Source organism: Carcharodon carcharias, chromosome 20 (genome assembly GCF_017639515.1).
Source record: "Carcharodon carcharias isolate sCarCar2 chromosome 20, sCarCar2.pri, whole genome shotgun sequence".
NCBI classification, from domain to species: domain Eukaryota; kingdom Metazoa; phylum Chordata; class Chondrichthyes; order Lamniformes; family Lamnidae; genus Carcharodon; species Carcharodon carcharias.
Window position 1 is genome coordinate 77,296,899 of NC_054486.1, and position 21,849 is coordinate 77,318,747.

General features: G+C 40.6%; 1 protein-coding gene across 1 annotated transcript; it reads right to left on the reverse strand.

Moving 5' to 3' along the window:
- Positions 1-1,253: 1,253 nt before the first annotated feature.
- Positions 1,254-21,501, reverse strand: LOC121292780. The gene is made up of 7 exons (XM_041215152.1): positions 21,403-21,501; positions 21,247-21,306; positions 9,937-10,001; positions 9,774-9,833; positions 9,642-9,698; positions 3,258-3,879; positions 1,254-1,393 (listed from the first exon to the last, which is right to left on the reverse strand). The coding sequence occupies exons 1-6, from the start codon at positions 21,437-21,439 to the stop codon at positions 3,259-3,261; spliced, it is 900 nt and encodes a 299-aa protein (XP_041071086.1). The 5' UTR covers positions 21,440-21,501; the 3' UTR covers positions 1,254-1,393; position 3,258.
- Between the last annotated feature and the right edge of the window lie 348 nt (positions 21,502-21,849).

Consider the following 21,849-nt stretch of genomic DNA (forward strand, 5'->3'; position numbering starts at 1 on the left):
AGGGTGCAGAGACGATTTCAGCATGTTTCTAGAGATGTGGGCTTCAATGGCTGGGCCAACATTTATTGCCCATCCCTAGCTGCCCTTGAGAAGGTGGTGATGAGCTGCCGCCTTGACCCGCTGCAGTCCATGTGGTGTAGTGGTATATTTCCAAGTCAGGATGGTGAGTGGCTTGGAGGGTAACTTCCAGATGGTGGTGTACCCATCTATCTGCTATCCTTGTCTTTCTAGGTAGTAGTGGTTGTGAGTTTGAAAGGTGCTCCCTAAGGAGTCTTCATGAATTCTTGAAGTGCATCTTGTAGAAGGTACACATTGCTGCTACTGTGCAGCAGTGGTGGAGGGAGTGAATGTTTGTGGATTTGGTGCCAATCAAGTGGGCAGCTTTGTCCTGGATAATGTCAGCTTCTTGTGTTGTGGGAGCTGCATTCATCCAGGCAAGTGGGGAATATTCCATCACATTCCTGACTTGTGCCTTGTAAGTGGTGGACAGGCTTTGGGGAGTCAGGAAGTGAGTTACTAATCACATGTTTCCTAGCCCCTAACCTGCTCTTGTCACAGTATTTATATGGTTAGTCCAGGATGTTGATAATGTGGTAATGCCATTGAACATCAAGGGGCGATGGTTGGATTCTCTCTTGTTGTAGATGGTCATTGCCTGACACTTAAGTGGCGCAAATGTTACTTACCACTTGTCAGCCGAAGCCTGGATATTATCCATGTCTTGCTGCATTTGATTGGAGAAGCTGAGGCTGCTGTCCTTGGAGGTTGAAAGAAGATTTGATAGAGGTGTTTAAAAATCACAAGGGGGTCAGTGGATAGGGAGAAACTTCCCATTGGCATAAAGATCAAGAACCAGGTGACACCAACTTAAAGGCAAAAGACCTGAGAAAACTTTAGAATGCACTGCCTGTGTGTGGTGGAAGCAGGTTTAATCATGGCTTTCAAAAGCAAATTGGAAAATTATCTGAAGAGAAATAATGACTGGACTAGTGGAGTGGGAATAGCTGAGTTTCCCTTGCAAAGAGCATGGACATCACAGGCTCAATGGCTTCCTGTGTTTTTAATTGTTATTTAAACTTAGCTTTGAATGAGCCATAAAATTACAATTTTGCTTTTAGAAGGGACTAAATGAATCATAATTACTGCAAAAATCTTGAGTACTTATGTATATTTCAGGCACTTGTCCAATATTTGAGTTGGAACATAAGGCCATTTCCAGGCCTGTCACTTAAATTAAAGGCTAGAGCAAATCATGCCTTTGCTAATAATATTTAATTTGCATTTAAGTTTGAAAGCAAAGCTTCAATTGTTTACAACTTTGTATACAACTGCAATCACATTCAAGGTTCCTCTTGATGGATATATCCAATGGTTCACTGGATTCTCTTCGCCCCTAAAAATAAAACACAATGAATCACATTACAATCAAACAAATAGACCATTCAGCCTATCCACTCTGTACTGGAATTTATGTTCCACATGAGCTTCCTCCCATCTTTCCTCCTTTATTAGAACTGAATTTACCCAGTTTCAGGTCAGACTACAGATAAGAATTTCTCATTCTTCCCAACTTCACTTCCCTTTGTGGGATGAAACTATTTGGGATTGAATACAATGCATACTAACAACAATAGCATAAACTGACCTGTTCCACCAAGACCAGGACTCCTATTTACTGATAGGCTCTCTAACTGAAAATGGAACAAGTTATAAATTTTGTTTGCAGTTTCTTTCTACTTGATGTAAATCAAGGCAGTGTATCAAGCCCTTAAGTCTGGACAATTAATGCATCAAACTAAGATCATTTTTCCTGTCAACTACATTTTTCAGATATCTACAGGCCTCACCTCCCCTTGAATGATGTTTCAGTAAAAATGTTCTCGAAGTGAAAAGGGTTATGCTTTAATGACACCAGAATATGGGGGTTCAGTATTAGAAAATAAAGTTTGTCTTATCCTCCCCAATAATAAAGATGTCTCACAAGCCCTGAAACAGAGTGGAGAGAAAAACATAACACCGAGACCTATTAGATATGCAGATCCTACATGGCAATGATATATTTCAATGAGCGATCATTAATGCTTGCTAATTCAAAATGGTGGGAATCACACTGGATTCTTTTAAACTTCTACTAAAAGATTTAAAACTACACACACACACACACACACACACTGCAAGAGCCCCGTGACTGTATGAATTTCTAGGTGCAAGGTTTAAATGAGGCTCTTTAAATAGAAGTCTTAGAAATAGCAGAGAAAAATTACAATTTTTGTCCTTCAGGGAAGGAAACCTTCCACCTTTGCCTGGTCCAGCCTATACACAAGTACTATCCCATACTTTATTGTTGACTCTTAACGCTGTCTGAAGTGGCCTAGAAGTGATGCAGTTTGTAAAAACATACAATCAATCACTCTAGAAGGAGATGATTATCAGTATAAAGAAGGATGAGCATTAAGTGTAGTTTTGCCAGAATTGCCCATATTGAGCAAAGGAATAATCTTATCCATACCTTCTTAATATTTTCTAAACTATGCCAAAATAGTAAGTCCAAAATCAACAGACTTTCTCAGTAAAATCTCAGTTACATGTCCTATCGAAAAGCAGCTTTCATCTTAGTGGAAACAAAATGGCTTCAATTAAAAGATTAACTTCATACCACAAATTTGTTGTTTCACAAACTCTGTTATAGAGCTTCCACAATGCTTTACTAGCTAAATGCACTAGTTGGGTTTGGTATTAAATCATAGAACAGAAGGTTCTAAAGTTTGAGACTTGGTCTGTATTGAGGTATCCAATACAGCATTGCCCCCACACGATAGAAAATGATGGGGCTTGTACCCGTCCTGCCTCCACAACCTGCCAAAATTCAGTGGCATTCACAAGACTGGCAACTTGGGAGAGGCACTGAGGTTGTCAGCATCCACCAAACTTTACAGCAGCAAAATAAAATGTCAATTGCTTCAGGAGACAAAAAAAAGGTTAGAAAATAACATACCATATCAAACATATTTTTGCTTGGACTGAGGCAGTGTTATTTTGGTAGAACCTTAGTCAATCTCCCAGGCTAAACCTGAGCTAAGAGTTATTAATGCTAACATTGGATGCATGAAATGGGAAAGACATTCCATTGCCCAGCAACATTTTGATGAGCACACAAATTTCAAATAAAAAGTAATGTTAATTAATATATACAATAAGTAATGCTACAGTTCAAATAAGTACATTGTTTTTAAGCATTTCACTAGACAATAGCTTACCTCAGTTTTTAATTACACGGCTTTTCTTTTTACTTATCCGGTCATTGCCTACATCAATCAAAGAGTTTCCAAGTTTTCTCTTTGGCGTGAACTTTCCTTCAATTAATCTTTCATGAGAAACCTTTAAGGTTCGTCCTGAGCACAGGTGGGCATTTGGGTGTCTGGGATAATGTTTCCCAGGGCTTTTCTGAGTTAGCATGCTCATAAATCCATGTTCTCCTGCAATATCCGAGTTTACAGCAGGACAGTCAGTCAGCACCCCCAAATCTAATGATCCAAACTGCTTCTGTTTGGTATTTGAGACAAGTCTATTTTTTGGAAATGTCAGATCATGTACTCTGTTAGAAAGTACTTCCGATTCACTGGAAGATTGTAGAAGCACATCAGCAGCGGGCACAGGTTCCATTTGTGTGGAGTTTAACTCTTTATAGCTACAAACCGGCTCAAAAGTTGTCTGAAAGGACTGTTTGTATGGTTTTATTGACAACTTCTTTCCATCAACTGCTCCAATAGTATGGGGCTGATAATTTATCTTCTCGGTGTAAGCATCTAGCAGAAAACCTCTACTACTATCCGATTCACTTGACGTACTTTCCAAGTCTCCATCATATGGATCCAAATACTAAATTTTGGGAAAGTAATTATTAAAAATAATTACTTACAATACGAGACCCAGCAATCATCTTCCTTCGCCAGATTCAAGTTTTGCGCCATCACCGATACCACAACTCAAATCTCCTGAAGGATGCAACTACTTACAGAGAAAACTTCTAAACCAAAGCTATTAATTCCCCAATCCATTAAAGCAAGCAAAACTTCAGTATATTAATCCTTACAACCAAAATTTAGCATTCTATGAAATACTCATTCACCATCCCACTGCAAAGTTTAATTATCTACAATCCGCCCTTACAGGATTCTATCCCATTAATCATAAGAGTTTGAATATTTATTTTGTTTAGCTAGGAATTTAGTCCATATTAAAAAATGTGGGGATGGGTATACAGATTTCTTCTAATCTCCAGCCTCACTTGAGGCTCAGTAGTTCAGTAATTACTACCAAATCCCCTGTAATATATCCTGGGGATATACCATTGTATTACAGTAAGGATGTTTATACCATGCAGGGAGCATCAGACACAGTGAAAGTAAAATTCACTTTTTCTCAGATGGTATTTTTGGTTGCTGGTGCTTTGGGATCGAATTTCTCAGATCTACCCATTATACTGTGAAAACACAAGACATGCACCTTTACCTGTATAAGTATATTTTAAATCTCAATCATTTTAGAGCTGTGAATACACAGCAAGTTGATACACAATAGCAATTGGAAATAGATATCTGTCATTTAGCTCAACTGGCTAAGGTTGTGAAGTTTAGCTGCACTGGAATGGGAGTCCTCAACTTTGCCAGTGAACCATAGAACACTACAGCACAGAAAACAGGCCATTCGGCCCTTCTAGTCTGTGCCGAAATATTCTGCAATCCCATTGACCTGCACCTAGTCCATAACCCTCCCAGACCTCTCCCATCCATGTATCTAATTTATTCTTAAAACTTAAGAGTGAGCCCACATTTACCACATCAGATGGTAGCTCGTTCCACACTCTCACTCTAAGTGAAGAAGTTCCCCCTAATGTTCCCCCCTAAACCTTTCCCCTTTCACTCAGAGGATCTTTTGGTTTGGTTATCACTGTTGAAGGTGGGACTTGGAATGATAAAATTTGTGGTAGGATGTGTGAATTGGCTCACTTCTGTATTCCTGGAAGTACTTTTGAAATTATTTCTCAGGGGAAGTGGGTTCAAATCCACATGGTAGCTGGTGGAATTGGAGTTCAAGCATTAAAATTTGGCATTTTTAGGATTGGTTCCTGGAAGTTTCTCTCTAATAATCAGAATCTAAACATTTTCTGATTAAATCAACATTGCACAATTGATTAAGTTTCTATGTGCTTTCAAAATTCCACTGTGTTTTTTAAAATTCAAGTAAGGACAAGAAAAGACAATCTCAGAAGTTTAGAGATTATGAATTCGTCAAACACCAGCTAAAGCTACAATGGGTGTTAAATCAGTAGTCATGTTTAATAACACCAGATATCAATTTTATCTGAATAAAGCTACTGCAATTTGTCCCCTCACTTTTCTTCAAATGACTTTACCAAGCAAACGTTGTAGACCAACAAAAGATTATAATTTGGCCATCTTAAATATTGCTGACACAACCTGGGAAATTGTGCACACAGCACATGGTCAGATTGCAGGACATGTCCAAGCTTTTGGCAGATGCAGAGGTTTAAAATGAAAACTTGATTGAAAGCAATAAGAGAACCAACGGCCATTTAATAGATAAGTGTAAAAAGACACCTTGATTTTTATTTCATTCGAAATTTCTCAGATCATTAGAAATTTCAGTAATGGGGAAATAGATGATTTCTCCCTGAAAAAGTGATCTACCATTTGACTGGTTCATTAAACCACGAAAGGCAATTGTCTGCATAGTGAAATGCCCTTACAAAATGTTTAAAGGCAACTTCAGTGTTAAAGGGTGACCATTTTTAGCACCATGGGAACATGACTGTAGAAAAGGAATTTATTCTGCAAAACAAAAAGGCACAACAGAAGATGGATAAATTACAGAATCTTGATGGCATCTATTCTCGTTGAAAAAAATCAAATAAGAGATAGTAGAGGCTCTGACCATGCTTTTAATCCTCCGCAAATATACACATTGTGCTGTTAAGAGAGATGGTGTAGTGGTAATATCATTGGACTAGTAATTGGAGCGCCAATGCTCAGGGGAAGTGGGTTCAAATCCACATGGAAGCTGGTGGAATTGGAGTTCAAGTGACAAAATATTGAATTGAAATCTAGTTTCTAGATTTTTGTGATTGTACTAATTGTGATAGCACTCCCCATCTGGTTCACTAATGCCCCCTTAGGGAAGGGGGCTTACACATGACTCCAGACCCATAGTAATGTCTCTTGACTGCCCTCCAAAGGGTGATTAGGATTGGACAACAAATGCTGGTCTTGCCAGTGATATCCACATCCATGAAAGAATATGTGTACTTGCCTTGATCAGAAGGGTAAAATGGGTGATTTATAGACCATTTGTGGACATATTCTTAGAACCCATAATTAAAGATTAAAAACAGTAAGAAGTTGGAAATGCTTGAAGCAATCAAGGTCTTCCAGCACAGATTCATTAAAGACAGTAAGAAAAACAGGAAGTGCTGGGAATACTCAGGTGTGGCAACATCTGTGGAGAAAGAAAGAGTTAACACTTCAGGTTGTGACCGCTCACCAGTTTATTTTAGATTTCCAGCATCTGCAGTGTTTTGCTTTTTTCACCAAAGGCATGTTGTGTTTGACAAATTTATTAGAAAATTAAAAGTAACATTGGATAGGTAAAAGAAATGCAATAAATATTGTGAAATGGTGAAAGCTAGAAACAGGTTTAAACAGACTTGGAAGGGTCCAGGTACATTGGTCATTAAAATGTCAGGAACAGGTACAGAAAATAGCTCAAAAGGTCTAATACATCCTTTATATTTAGAGGTCTAGAACACTAGGGAATAGAAGTTATGCTTCAGCTATACAAAGCCCTGTTTAAATCACACCTGGAATACTGCAAGCAGTTCTGAGCATCCCAACTGAGGAAAGATTAGGCTGGCCTTGGTAAGAATGTAGCGTAGATTTAACAAAATGATGCCTAGATTCCATGGGTTAAATAACCAGGAGCGATTACACAAACTAGGATAGTATTCTCTGGAATTTAGATGGCTAAGGGTTAATTTGATATTTGCTCGGGTTTTCAAGATATTAAGGGAAACAGATAGGGTAGATAGAGATGAACTATTTCCACTGGTTAGGGAGTCTAGGCCTAGACTCTAAAAATTAGTCAAATCTTTTAGGTGGGAACTAGGAAACACTTCTACACACAAAACCTAGTAGAAGTTTGGAACTATCTTCCAAAAACAACATTTGATTTTTAACATTAATTGATAGTTTTAAAAACTGAGATTGATAATAGCTTTTGGCTAACAAAAATCTAAGGGATAATGGGGCAAAGGCAGTTACATGGAGTTAGGTCGCATATCGGCCATGATCTCACTGAATGGTAGCAGAACATGCTCGTGGAGCTAAAATAGCCTACTCCTCTTCCTATCTGGATTTTTAAAAATCATTCAATAAAAGGTTTCTCAAGTGGCGCACCAGAAAAAAATAGAAACATGGTTCAATATGAAATGTGATACTCGAGATGGACTTTTGGACAATGGAGAAGAAACAAAGGGTTTCATGGTTTCAAAGCACATGGATGTTTTCTGGATTCAAGAAGGGTGAAAGGGGTGTACTTCTGGAGTCAGCTTTGGGTCCGCTTCGGTATATAAGCAATTTGAGTATACGAGCATAAAGGAACAAAATCTTTAACTTTGTGTCATCAGCAAATTTCAAGACTATAGCAAACAATAAGGAGGATGGAAAAGACACGAAAGTTAGATAGGTTAGTGGAATTGGCAGACAAATGGGAGATTCAATTTAATGTGGAGAAGTGTGAGATAACACATGTTAAGAGAGAAAAAAACTATAAGATAACACACTCTATAGAAAGATACTTAAGGGTGTAGATAAGCAGAGATGCCAGGGTTCAAATACATAATTCCCTCAAACAACAAAATAAAAGCTATAAAAGGGGCCAATAGAAATTTGGCTTTTCTAAATAGGGCTATCAATTACAAGAATAAAGTAGTAATGATTTTCTTTTACAAAATATTGGTTAAGCTACAGTTAAACTAGTGTGCACAATTTCAAGCATCCTATTGGAGAAAGGGCATTAAAACCAGAGATCATATACTCACTAGATATATGCCAAGGGTGGAAAACCTTGGTTAAGAGAAACTTTAGATACTGGAACTATTTCCATTGGACCGGAGAGGATGACCAAGAGGAGATTTAAGGGCTTTTGAAAATTATGAATGGTTTTTATAGAAGAATGGACTATTTCATCTGCTTAGAGGCTCAATAACAATTTAAAATTATGAAAAATAAGGGTGTAGTAGCAGTTTTACTGGGCTACCAAATCAAAGGCTTGGACTAATGATTCAGAGACATGAATTCAAATCACACCATAGCAGTTGAGGAATTTAAATTCAGTTAATTAAATAAACCTAGAGATAAAAAGTTAGTATCAGCAATGGTAACCATAAAACAAACTGATTGTCATAAAAACCCACTAATTCACTAATGGTCTATAAGAAGGGAAATCTCCTGCCCTTATGCAGTCTGGCCTATATGTGGCTCCAGAGCCACAGCAATGTGGTTGACTCTTACTGATCTTCTGAAATAGCCTAGCAGGCCACTCAGTTTATCTAAGCACTACAAAAGCTACAAAGAAAAAAAACTGGATAGACTACCGTATTGACCTAGGTACCAGCTTCAGACATGACAAAAGCACACTCAGTCCAGTCAACCCTGCAAAGTTCTCCGTACTAACATCTGGGGTCTTGTGCCAAAATTGGGAGAGCTGCCCCAGAGACTAGTCGAGCGACAGGTTGGTATGGGCATACTTGCCGAATCACATCTTACAGCCGATACCCCAGGCTCCTCCATCACCATCCCTGGTTATATCCTGTCCCTCTCATAGGACAGACCCACCAGGGGTGGCAGCACAATGGTATACAGTCTGGAGGGAATGATCCTGGGAGTCCTCAATATTGATTGCAGAGCACCTGAAGTCTCATGACATCAAGTCAAACATAAAAGAAACCTCCTCCTGATTACCACACTCCATCAGCTGATGAAGCAGTGCTCCTAAATGCTGAAAAATCACTTGGAAGAAGCACCGAGGGTACCAAGGGCATAGAAATGTATGCTGGTGAGTGACAAATGTCTATTACTAAGTGATAGTGCTACTGAGTCACTAACTGAGCCTGAAGATCACATCTGCCAGACTGGTCTTGCAGGCTGTGGTGAGAGAACCAACACAAGAAAGAAACTTACTTGGACCATCCTCACCAATCTACCTGATGTTGTGTCCAAGAAAGTATTGGCAGGAGTGACCACCATGCATCACTGGAGGTGGTGAAATCCTGTTTTAACACTAAGGACATTCTCTATAGTATTGCACAGATCCAAACCATGGAAAATGAGATAGATTCAGAAGAGATCCAGCAGCTCCAAGCTGGGCACCCGTAAAACACTGTAGGGCATTAGTAGAAGAATTGTATTCAACCACAATCTGTTACTTCATGGTTGAGCATATGCTCCACTCCACAATTACAATCAAGCCAAGGGACCAACCTTGGTTCATTCAGGGGTGTAGAGGATCAATACTAGACACTGAAAATGAGATGCCAACATTTACTTGAAGCTTCTGATACTTACTTGTTTCACTGTTTTGTGATTCTTTATAGAATCAGCTAAACTTGGGTTCATCAATGCCTATAAGGAATAAAGAAAGCAATATTTTAAAAATATGTTTAACCTTTTAGCCTCATAAATGAAAGGGAAAATTACCTCATTAGCAGTGCAGGCATCAGATTCAGATTCTGTACTTGATTCTACTTTACATTTTTCCTTGGGGAGGGGGGGGAAAGAAACATGTTACTTATCTATTCACCAATTTTTTACAAAATTAAAAATTACTTAAAAAAAAAGTGTTTAATGCTTCTCACATTACATTGTATTGAGTTGCCAATACTTCCATGCAGTCTGGAGTTTTATGTACATTTGTGCTTGGAAATTCTGAAAGAAAATAACCATTAGTTAAAATAAATTGTAATATGGGTAAACAGAATTTCAGAATGTCCCCTGTGCAAGGGACAACCAAAAAAAGCAGTTGGTCAACAAAATTAAGACTTTAAATATACAAGCTTTAATTGTCTCACATCCCATTTTCTTTCATCCACCACTGGCAGTCATGCCTTCAGCTGTCTATGCCTTATGCTATAGATTTCCCTCCCTAAACCACAACAATTCTCTCCTCTTTTAAGAGGCACTTTAAAATGTCCCAGTATCTTCTGTGTCACAGTGTTAAATCTAGACTGACAACCATCCTGTTAAGTGTCTTGGGGCATTTTGCTGCCTTTATAGAATCATGGAACGTTTACCCATTGTGTCTGCGCCGGCCGAAAAATGAGCCACCCAGCCTAATCCCACTTTTGGTTCATAGCCCTGCAGGTTACAGCACTTGAGATGCATATCCAGACACCTTTTAAATGAGTTGAGGGTTTCTGCCTCTACTACCCTTTCAGACAGTGAGAATCAGATCCCGACAACCTCTGGGGGGAAAACTTTCCTCACATTCCCTCTAGTTTTTCTACCAATCACTTTAAATCTATGGCCCTTAGTCACTAGCCTCTCTGCCAAGGTAAATAGGCCTTTCCCATTCACTCTATCCAGGCCCCTCAATGTTGTGCCTCTCTATCAAATCTCCCTTCGGCCTCCTCTGTTCCAAGAGAACAACCCTTGCCTATCCAATCTTTCCTCATAGCTGCAATTTTCCAGTCCTGGCAGCATCCTCGTAAATCTCCTCTGTACCCTCTCTAATGCAATTACAACCTTTCTATAATGAGATGACCAGAACTGCACACAGTGCTCAAGTTGTGGCCTAATATTTTATATAGTTCCAGCATAACTTCCCTGCTGTTATATTCTAAGCCTCAGCTAATAAACGAAAGGATTCCAAATGCCTTCTTAACCACCTTATCGACCTGTTCTGCTATCTTCTGTGGACATTCATTCCGAGGCTGTCTCACATCATCTACACCTTTCAGTATCCCCCCATTTATTGTGCATTCCTTTGCCTTGTTTGACCTCCCCAAATGCACCACCATTTTGCTCTGGGTTGAATTCCATTTATCCTGCCCCCCTAACCAATCCATTGATATCTTCCTGCAGTCTACAACAATCCTCCTCACTATCTACTGCACAGTCAATTTTTGTATTGTCTGCAAACTTCTCAATCATTCCCCCTTCATTTGAATCCAGATCATTAAAATACACACTACAAAAATGCCAGAAGACCTAGTACTGAGCCCTATGAAACTCCACTGGAAACAGCCTTACAGTCACAAAAAACATCCATCAACAATGACCCTTTGTTTCCTGCCACTGAGCCAATTTTGTATCCAGCTTCCTAACGTTCCCCCGGATCCCATGGGCTTTTTTTTTTCAAAACCAGTCTGTCATGTGGGACCTTGTCAAAAGCCTTGCTAAAATCCACGTGGGCCACACCAACTCCACTACCCTCGTCAATCCTTCCTGTTACTTCCTCAAAAAATTCAACCAAATTAGCCAGATACAACTTTCCCTTAACAAATCCATGTTGACTGTCCTTGATTAATCCATGCTTTTCTAAGTGACAGTTTATCCTGTCCCTCAGAATTGATTCCAATAATTTGCCCACTACTGAGCTCAAACTAACTGCCCTTTAATTATTTGGTCTATTATTCACTCCCTTTTAAAACAAACATGCAACATTAGCAGACCTCCAATCCTCTGGCACCTCACCTATATCCAGTGAGGATTGGAAAATGATGACCAGACCCTTTGCAATTTCCTCCCTGTCTTCTTTTCAAAAGCCTGGGATACATTTCATCCAGCCCTGGTAATTTATCCACTTTCAAAGATGCTAATTCCAAGTAGACATTTGGTAGTACAGAACTTGAGTATTGTCTCTTTCTTTTTCAACATGTCAAAGCTTTTCATCTCACAGTCATCGGGACACTTCACAAGAATGCCAACAGAATGGGAAAACAACAATTTATACTCAGAGTGCTGATTGGTTGGCAAGTTGACACTGATTGGTAGAGGTGTTGCCATGGAGAATGCACCTGTGATGGTGACTGACAGTTAACTGCCAAACATTGTTTGAAATTTAAACCAGGCATCTTGTCCCTGATTTGTTGAGGCATTGCCCTGAGGAATGAATGGCTGTCACTCATTTTGTTTAGCTGAAACAGGTACAATGTGGGTGCATGTTCTTTTTGTCTGCAAAGAACAGGGCCGTGTGTATTAGTATATGTAGCTTCAAGAACATGCAAATACACCACACAGAGCCTGACTGACAATCTTAAATTGGTTATCAGCAAAACTCTTAGCACACTGAGGATTGTTGAGCAAATGTTACCCAATTGCAGAATCACATCTAATGTTGGACACTTGAGTTTTGCAAGCATGGGCTGGTTGGGTACGGTCTGTAAATTGCCCGCTGCAAACAATGATTCTGCAATTGAATAACATTTGCTCAAAAGCCCTGTGTGTGTTAAGAACTATGCTGGCAACCAATTTAAGATTGTCAGTTGGGTGGTGCATTTGTTTGTATTGGAAGCTACATATATTAATACACAGGGCCCTGTTTTTTGCAGACAGAAAGAATATGTAAATTGTGCCTGTTTTAGCTAAGCAACATAAGTGACAGTCATTCACTGACTCATTCCTCAGGGCAACGCCTTGACCAATCAGGGACAAGATGCCTGGTTTAAATTTCAAATAATGTTTGGCAGTTAAATGTCAGCCACTATCACTGGTGCATTCTCCATAGTAATGCCTCTACCAATCAATCAGCACTCTCTTCATATACAGTATAAATTGTTATTTTTCCCCTTGTGTTGGCATTCTTGCGAAGTATCCTTATGAGTGCAAGATGAAAAACTTTGATAAGTCTCTTTCTTAAAGCAATGCTAATTTCCTTAATACTTCCTCTCTCCCTATGTTTATCACATTCAATACTTCACACTTTTCCTCCTTGACTACACTGTCTGCATTGCACCTTTCTTTCATGAAGACAGATGCAAAGTATTCATTAAGAACCATACCTGCATCCTTTGCCTCTGCACAGAGGTTACCTTTCAGGTCTTTTATGGGCCCTTAGCTCTTTCCTTAGCTATCCTCTTATACTTAAATGTATTGATAAAACATCATTGGGCTCTGCTTGATTTTGCTTGCCAATATTTTATCATACCCTTGCCTTGCTTTCCTAATTTCTATTTTGATTTCACACCTCCTCTTTCTATAGTCCACCTGGCTCTCTGTAGCACTTAATTTGTTTAGCTGAAACAGGCACCATGTACATGTTCTTTCTGTCTGCAAAGAACAGGGCCCTGTGTATTAATATATGTAGCTTCCCATACATGCAAATGCACCACACTGCGAACCCCAACTGACAATCTTAAATTGGTTGCCAGCGTAGTTCTTAGCACACTGAGGACTACTGAGCAAATGTTATCCAATTGCAGACTCATTGTTTGCAGCAGGCAAGGTACAGACCGTACCTAACCAGCCCATGCTTGCAAAACTCAAAAGTGTCGAACATTAGATGTGATTCTGCGATCAGACAACATTTGTTCAATAATTCTTAGTGTTCTAAGAATTACGCTGACAACCAACTTAAGATTGTCAGTCGGGCTCAGAGTCTGACATAAGCTTTATTTTTCTGCCTCATCTTACCCTGTAAGCTCCTTGACATCCAGGGGGCTCTAGATTTGGTTGTCTTTGTGGGGACATGTTTACTCTGAACCCTTTGAATGTCTCCTACTGCTCTGACACTGATTTACCTTCAAGTAACTGTTTCCAGTCCACTTTTGCTAAATTGCTCCTCTGCTTAGTAAAATTGGCCTTGGCCCAATTTAGAACTTTAACTCCTGCTTTATATTCTTCTTCTTGAGTTCTCTGCCTGAAAGCAGGTTTGATCCAAATAATCATGACCACCACCACGGGTAGGGCAAAGAAGCAGGTCCTGAATCCATCCCAGCTGGAAGGGGGGATGGAATCCTGTGCTTTGGTACCAATCTGATCTACAATGGTCATCCAGCCAACTGCCCACACCCCACCCCTTCTGAAGGAGTCTCAGTTGTTGTGGCAAAGTACACTGTAGCCTGGAGCTATGGAAAGTGATGGTAGAGGCTTCAATTCTTTTCCATCATATGGTTGACCAGGAATCTATCCCACTCTCACCGCCTACCATTGGTGTAATGTTGGAACGATTGACAAGCATCATTCCCAAATTAACTTGAAACCCTCGGTTTATAGCATTAAAATTCACTAAGGAAGCTTAATAATGTTATTTCCAAAGTAAATGCAAAAGTAGAATTTAAAAAGACAGATTCAGTTTTTTCCACTAAAAGAAAACAAAAAAAAATTGAAATTCAAGTGCAGTCGTGAGTTTCCCAATGAAGATGGAAAACTGTTTATCCTTGGAATAATGGCAAATATTTTGAAAAATTTTTTGGCAAGATGTTTTAATATTGACCACAAAAATTGCTGCCACTAACAGACCAGGAACCTAGAAGGTACAGGTCTAATCATCCTTCCTAGGAGGAAATAATACACTCCAATGCAGGAGAAACCTTTTTGATAATTACCACCATAGCTTGGAAATGGCACCAAAATTCTGACTTAGCAAAGTGAGGATTTTTTCCATACTCGAGAGTAAACTCCACTTCTTCATAAATGGAAAGTCTCAAACCATGCCCCTCCACTGAATTATTGGCAAATGGGTCTCCTCAAAATCAGATTGCCTAATGGCTACATACATCCAAAGTCTAAGCCTATATTAAACCTCCAAAACGGAGTGAAAAGTTGTATTTTTCTTGATATGTCATTAGAGCCCTCAAGTGTCAGCTGTGGCTCAGTGGGAAACACTCTGGAGTCATAAGGTTATGGGTTAAGACTCACTCCAGACACATGAACACAAAAATCTAGGCTGGCATTCCAGTCCACTGAGGGAATGCTGTACTGTTGGAGGTGTCATCTTCTGGATGAGACATTAAATCAAGGTTCTGTTTGCTCTTTCAGCTGGGCATAAAAGACCCCATTACAGCATTTCAGAGAAGCACAGGAAACTTATTCCCAGAGCCCTGATTAATATTCATCCATCAAGCAACATCATAAAAACAGATCATCTGGTCATTATCATATTGTTGCTCGTAGGAGCTTGCTATATGCAACTTGACTGCTACATTTCCCACATTACAACAGTGGCTACACATCAAAGGCAATAAAGCACTTTGGGACATCCTGAGGTCATGAAAGGTGCTATATAAATAAAGTTTTTCTGTCCCAAAGGTTCACCCAACTCATTCCTGAGATCTTACAAAGAAAGGTTGAATGGGCTGGGTCTATACCCATTGGAGTTTAGAAAAATGAGAGATGATCTTATTAAAACATATAAGATCCTGAGGGGGTTTGATAGGGTAGATACCAGGAGGATGTTTCCTCCTGTAGGGAAGACTGAAACTAGGAGACAGAGTATTAAAATAAGAGGTTACCCATTTAAAGACAGAGATGGGGAGATTTTTTTTTCTCTCAGGAGGTTGTTGGCATGTGGAATTCTCTTCCCCAGAAAACAGTGGAGGTTGGGTCATTGAATTTATTCAAGGCTGAGCTCCTACTCCTGAGTCCTATGTTCATATGTTCCCCGCCAGGTTGCCACCTTGAATAGGTTTGAAATGCTGCACAAAGTTTGCACAGAGACACAAGTTACATTAAATTGACATTGGTACTCATGTTTTGAGTGAACTTCCCCCCCCCCACCACAGCCCCCAATAAAAATAAACACACTTTACCTTTAATTATTCATAAAAATTACTCAGGAAAATTACTTGTGGTATCAGGGCTTTGTGGAATAATCTGGGTACTCATCACTATATGATGATTGTTTTTAGCATTGATTGTTTCCCAAGCTTAAAAAAATTCCTTTGTCACATTAAGTTATACACCTTTTCAGATTCCAAACCAGCATCAGTTTCACACATCTAACTTATACAGCCTCAAACATTCAACTGTAACCATCTTTAAAACCACAACCATAAAAAGGAAAGCAAAAACAGACACATCATCCTATACATAACCGAAACACTGCAGAAGCTGGAAACCTGAAATAAAAACCAAAGCTGCTGGAAATACTTAGGCAGCATCTGTGAGAATCAAATTCAACATTTTAGGTCAATGACCTTTATTTAGAACTCAACATATGCACCTAGGTCATCCCACATTTATTCAGGGCTACACCCATTTCATTCCCATATTTCCATGGTAGAACAAAGCAACAAATTCATCATTCCACCATGGAAAATGGAAAATAATGCCATGGATATTCCCAAGAGGGCAAGGGGATCTCGAGGATTTAACATCCAATCTTGAAGACAACACCTCCAGCAACGTAGAACTCTCACAAATACCATAGAACACTACAGCACAGAAAACAGGCCATTCGGCCCTTCTAGTCTGTGTCGAAATATTATTCCGCTAGTCCCATTGACCCGCACCTAGTCCATAACCCTCCAGACCTCTTCCATCCATATATCTATTTAATTTATTCTTAAAACTTAAGAGTGAGCCCGCATTTACCACGTCAGATGGTAGCTCGTTCCACACTCTCACCACTCTCTGAGTGAAGAAGTTCCCCCTAATGTTCCCCCTAAACCTTTCCTCTTTCACCCTAAAGTTTATTTCTCCTAATCTAAGTGGAAAGAGCCTACTCGCATTTACTCTGTCTATACCCCTCATAATTTTGTAAACTTCTATCATATCTCCCCTCATTCTTCTATGCTCCAAGGAATAAAGTCCTAACCTGTTTAATCTTTCTCTGTAACTCAACTCCTTAAGACCCAGCAACATCCTAGTAAATCTTCTCTGCACTCTCTCAATCTTACTGATATCCTTCCTGTAGTTAGGCGACCAGAACTGCATACAATACTCCAAAGTTGGCCTCACCAATGTCTTATACAACCTCACCATAACATCCCAACTCCTATACTCAATACTTTGATTTATGAAGGCCAGTATGCCAAAAGCTTTCTTTACAACCTTGTCTACCTGTGACACCACTTTCAGGGAACTATGTATCTGAACTCCCAGATCCCTTTGTTCCTCTGCACTCCTCAGTGCCCTACCATTTACTGTGTATGTCCTACCTTGGTTTGACCTTCCAAAATGTAATACCTCACACTTTTCCGCATTAAATTCCATCTGCCATTTCCTGGCCCATTTTTCCCAGTTGGTCCAGATCTCTCTGCAAGCTTTGAAAGCCTTCCTCGCTGTCCACAACGCCTCCAATCTTAGTGTCATCAGCAAACTTGCTGATCCAATTCACCACATCATCATCCAAGTCATTGATATAGACAACAAACAACAATGGTCCCAGCACAGATCCCTGAGGCACAGCACTAGTCACAGACATTCAGTCTGAGAAGCAATCATCCAGTACCACTCTGTCTTCTCCCACACAGTCAATTTCGAATCCAGTTTACAACCTGTCCATGGATACCAAGTATCTGAACCTTCTGAACTAACCTCCCATGTGGGACCTTGTCAAAGGCCTTACTAAAGTTCATGTAGACAACATCCACAGTCTTTTCTTCATCTACTTTCTTGGTAACCTCCTCGAAAAACACTACAAGGTTTGTTAAGCACGACTTACCATGCACAAAGCCATGCTGACTATCCTTAATCAGCCCTTGGCTGTCCAAATAATTATATATCCGATCCCTCAGAACACCTTCCAATAATTTACCTATTACTGACGTCAGGCTCACTGGCCTGTAATTACCTAGTTTACTTTTGGAGCCTTTTTTAAACAACGGAACAACATGAGCTACCCTCCAATCCTCTGGCACCTCACCCATGGCTAAGGACATTTTAGATATTTCTGCCAGGGCCCCTGCAATTTCTACACTGGTCTCCCTCAAGGTCCAAGGGAATATCATGTCAGGCCCAGGGGATTTATCTACCTTTATTCGCTGTAAGGCAGCAAGCACCTCCTCCTCTTTAATCTCTATATGTTCCATGAAACTATTGCTTGTTTCCCTTCCTTCCTTATACACTATGCCAGTTTCCTGAGTAAATACTGATGCAAAAAAACTGTTTAAGATCTCCCCCAACCCGTGAAGCTCCACACATAGACGACCACTCTGATCTTCAAGGGGACCAATTGAGTCCCTTACTATCCTTTTACTCTTAATATACTTGTAGAAACCCTTCAGGTTTACCTTCACATTATCTGCCAAAGCAATCTCATGTCTTCTTTTTGCCTTCCTGATTTTCTTTTTTAGTATTTTCTTACATTTTCTATACTCTACAAGTACCTCATTTGCTTCTTGTTGCCTATACCTGCTATACACCTCTCTCTTCTTCTTAACCAGATCGCCAATATCCCTTGAAAACTAAGGTTCCTTAGGCCTGTTAACTTTGCCTTTAATCCTGACAGGAACATGCAAACTCTGCACTCTCAAAATTTCACCTTTGAATGCCTTCCACTTACTGAACACATGCTTGCGAGAAAACAACTTATGCCAATCCACTCTTCCTAGATCCTTTCTCATTTCCACAAAATTGGGCTTTCTCCAATTTAGAATCTCAACTTGAGGACCAGACCTATCCTTATCCATAATTAGCTTAAAACTAGTGACATTGTGGTCACTGGAGCCAAAATGTTCGCCTACACATACTTCTGTCACCTGACCTGTCTGGTTCCCTAATAGGAGATCAAGTATTGCATCCTCTCTCGTTGGTACCTCTATATTGATTTAGAAAACTTTCCTGAACACATTTGACAAACTCCAAGCCATCCTGCCCTTTTACAGTATGGGAATCCCAGTCAATGTGGAAAGTTAAAATCTCCTACTGTCACAACTTTCTGTTTCTTACATTGGTCTGCTATCTCTCTACAGATTTGCTCCTCCAATTCTCTCTGACTATTGGGCGGTCTATAATACAAAACAAAACAGAATTACCTGTAAAAACTCAGCAGGTCTGGCAGCATCGGCGGAGAAGAAAAGAATTGACGTTTCGAGTCCTCATGACCCTTCGACAGAACTTGAGTTCGAGTCCAAGAAAGATATTTCAACTCTTTCTTGGACTCGAACTCAAGTTCTGTCGAAGGGTCATGAGGACTCGAAACGTCAACTCTTTTCTTCTCCGCCGATGCTGCCAGACCTGCTGAGTTTTTACAGGTAATTCTGTTTTTGTTTTGGATTTCCAGCATCCGCAGTTTTTTTGTTTTTAGGTCTATAATACAACCCTATTAGTGTGGTCACACCTTTCCCATTCCACAGCTCCACCCATATGGCCTCTGTAGACGAGTCCTCCGGGCTGTCCTGCTTACGCACAGCTGAGATATTTTCCCTGACTAGTAATGCCACTCCTCCCCCTTTCATCCCTCCCCCTCCATCATGTCTGAAACAATGGAACCCCGGAACATTGAGCTGCCAGTCCTGCCCCACCTGCAACCAAGTCTCACTAATAGCAATAATGTCGTAATCCCACATGCCAATCCATGCCCTAAACTCATCTGCCTTTCTGACAATACTCCTTGCATTGAAGTAGATGCACCTGAGAACATTTCTATCATGTACAGACCCTTGATTTCTGTCTATACATGCATTCCTTGCTTGACCTTTATCCTCCTCCACCTCACTATCTGCTCCAACACTCTGGTTCCCCTCCCCCTGCAAATCTAGTTTAAATGCCCCGGAGCAGCATTAGCAAACCTACCCGCAAGGATGTTAGTCCCCCTCCAGTTCAGGTGCAAACCGTCCCATCGGAACAGGTCCTACCTTCCCTGGAACAGAGCCCAATTGTCAGAAACATGAAGCCCTCCCTCCTGCACCATCTCCTTAGCCATGTATTTAGCTGCATTATCCTCTTATTTCTAGCCTCACTAGCACGTGGCACGGGTAGCACTCCTGAGATCGTAACCCTGGAGGTCCTGTCCTTCAACTTAGCACCTAACTCCCTGAACTCTCTTTGCAGGACCGCCTCCTCCTTCCTATCCACGTCATTGGTCCCTATATAGACCACGACATCTGGCTGCTCACCCTCCCTCCTGAGAACTCGATCCGAGATATCGTGGACCATGGCACCAGGGAGGCAACAGACCATCTGGGATTCTCGATCTCTCCCACAGAACCTCCTGTCTGTCCCCCTAACTATCGAATCCCCTATCACTACTGCTCTCCTCTTTTCCCTCCCTCCTTTCTGAGCTGAGGGTCTAGCAGTGGTGCGAGCGATACGACCACTACAACTTGTCCCTAGTATGTTGTCCCCACCAACAGTATCCAAAACGGTATACCTATTGTTGATGGGAATGGCCACAGGGGTGCTCTGCTCTTTCTGTCTATTCCCCTTCCCTCTCCTGACATTCACCCAGCTGCCTGCCTCCTGACTTTTAGGGGTGACTGTCTCCCTGAAACTCCTGTCTATTACTGCCTCTGCCTCCCGTATGATCCGAAGTTCATCCAGCTCCTGTCCCCTAACTCAGCTTCTCAGGAGCTGCAGCTGGATGCACCTTTTGCAGGTGTAGTAATTAGGGACAATTGTGCTGTCCATGACTTCCCACATGCTGTATTCGGAGCACTCGACTGCCCCAACTGCTTCCTCCATTACCTACTCCTAATTGACTTAAAGGATTTTACCCGGCCCTACCCCACTGGGAACAAGCTCGTCTGATAAATACTGTATCGAAGTGTCACCCGAGGTAAGACGCTCAGGTATCTGGAGTGATTCTTGAACCACAGAGGATTCCCCGGCAACACAGCGGACGTTTGTGCAAGATTTACACATTTGGTTGACTAGCACATCCAGTAAGACCCCAATATATCTCCATCTTAATAGAATAACTAATCAACTTTTGACACAAAATGATGTACAAGTTTGCGAAACTAAAATGGTGGCCATAAATAAACGTGTTGATATTGGTTTTTCTGCAATAGTCGATATCAGGCTTTCCCATATTCCATAGCGGGAAGAATCAAATTAAAGACCGTAAATTCACTAAGCATAAAGCAAACCAGACAGCAACTGGTTTTAACCCACCAATTAATAATACTTTGCATCCCATCTGTGTGATACCAGTTTGTAGCAGTCCAGTTAGGTATTACATTAGCCAAATCTATTTGGCACAATAGAAAAAGAGAGAAAAACCGCAACAATCTGTCTCTTATGACAAAAACCCAGGCAGAGTCAGTCAGATCACAACACCCTCCTTTACCTAGAGCACAGCAGCGAAGTCGCCTCTTTCTCCTCCTGCCTGACATGGTTGCTGGTCCTCCTGAAACAGAAAAGTGTCGAACCAAATGTGGCCAATTTTATTTTAACTTTTATAACAGGCTTGGTTCATTTCAATGTTATCACGACTGGACATTACCATTCAAATGCAGCCCGGGCAAGCCTAGGATCTCCATTGGCTGATGGGAGAACTCTGTCCGGGGAGCGGTCTGATTGGAGAGGAGGTGGGAGCAGTTTACAGCTTCTATCACTTAAAACAGAAACAGCTGGGAACAGGTGAAAAAACCTCCTCCGCCCAAAGAGAAATTAACAGTGGGTAACTGTTAAGCATCAACATTACTAGTCGAGGCAGCTTGGTACTTTTATTCTGTTCATTGAACAGTGGCATCAAGTGGTTATCACTTTCCTAATTCATTTTCATCTTTATTCAATTGCGTAGGTAAAACGTGGGAACCCTAGCCAGAGACTTTAAAATGTAACACTTTCTTGTTGAAAATGGTTTATGCGGTTGTAATATATGTGTATGTGCGCCTCTTACAAATATATCTGCTCACATATTAGAGGGTCTGCAATGTTTTGATTATTT

Excerpts from the sequence above, each read along its gene's own strand:
- LOC121292780 (XM_041215152.1), bottom strand. The coding sequence starts at position 21,439 with ATGGAGATCCTAGGCTTGCCCGGGCTGCATTTGAATG. Across the intron at positions 9,834-9,936 it reads TATTGGCAACTCAATACAAT|GAAAAATGTAAAGTAGAATC; the intron begins GTAATGTGAGAA and ends CCCCTCCCCAAG. Across the intron at positions 3,880-9,641 it reads ATCACAAAACAGTGAAACAA|TATTTGGATCCATATGATGG; the intron begins GTAAGTATCAGA and ends CCCAAAATTTAG.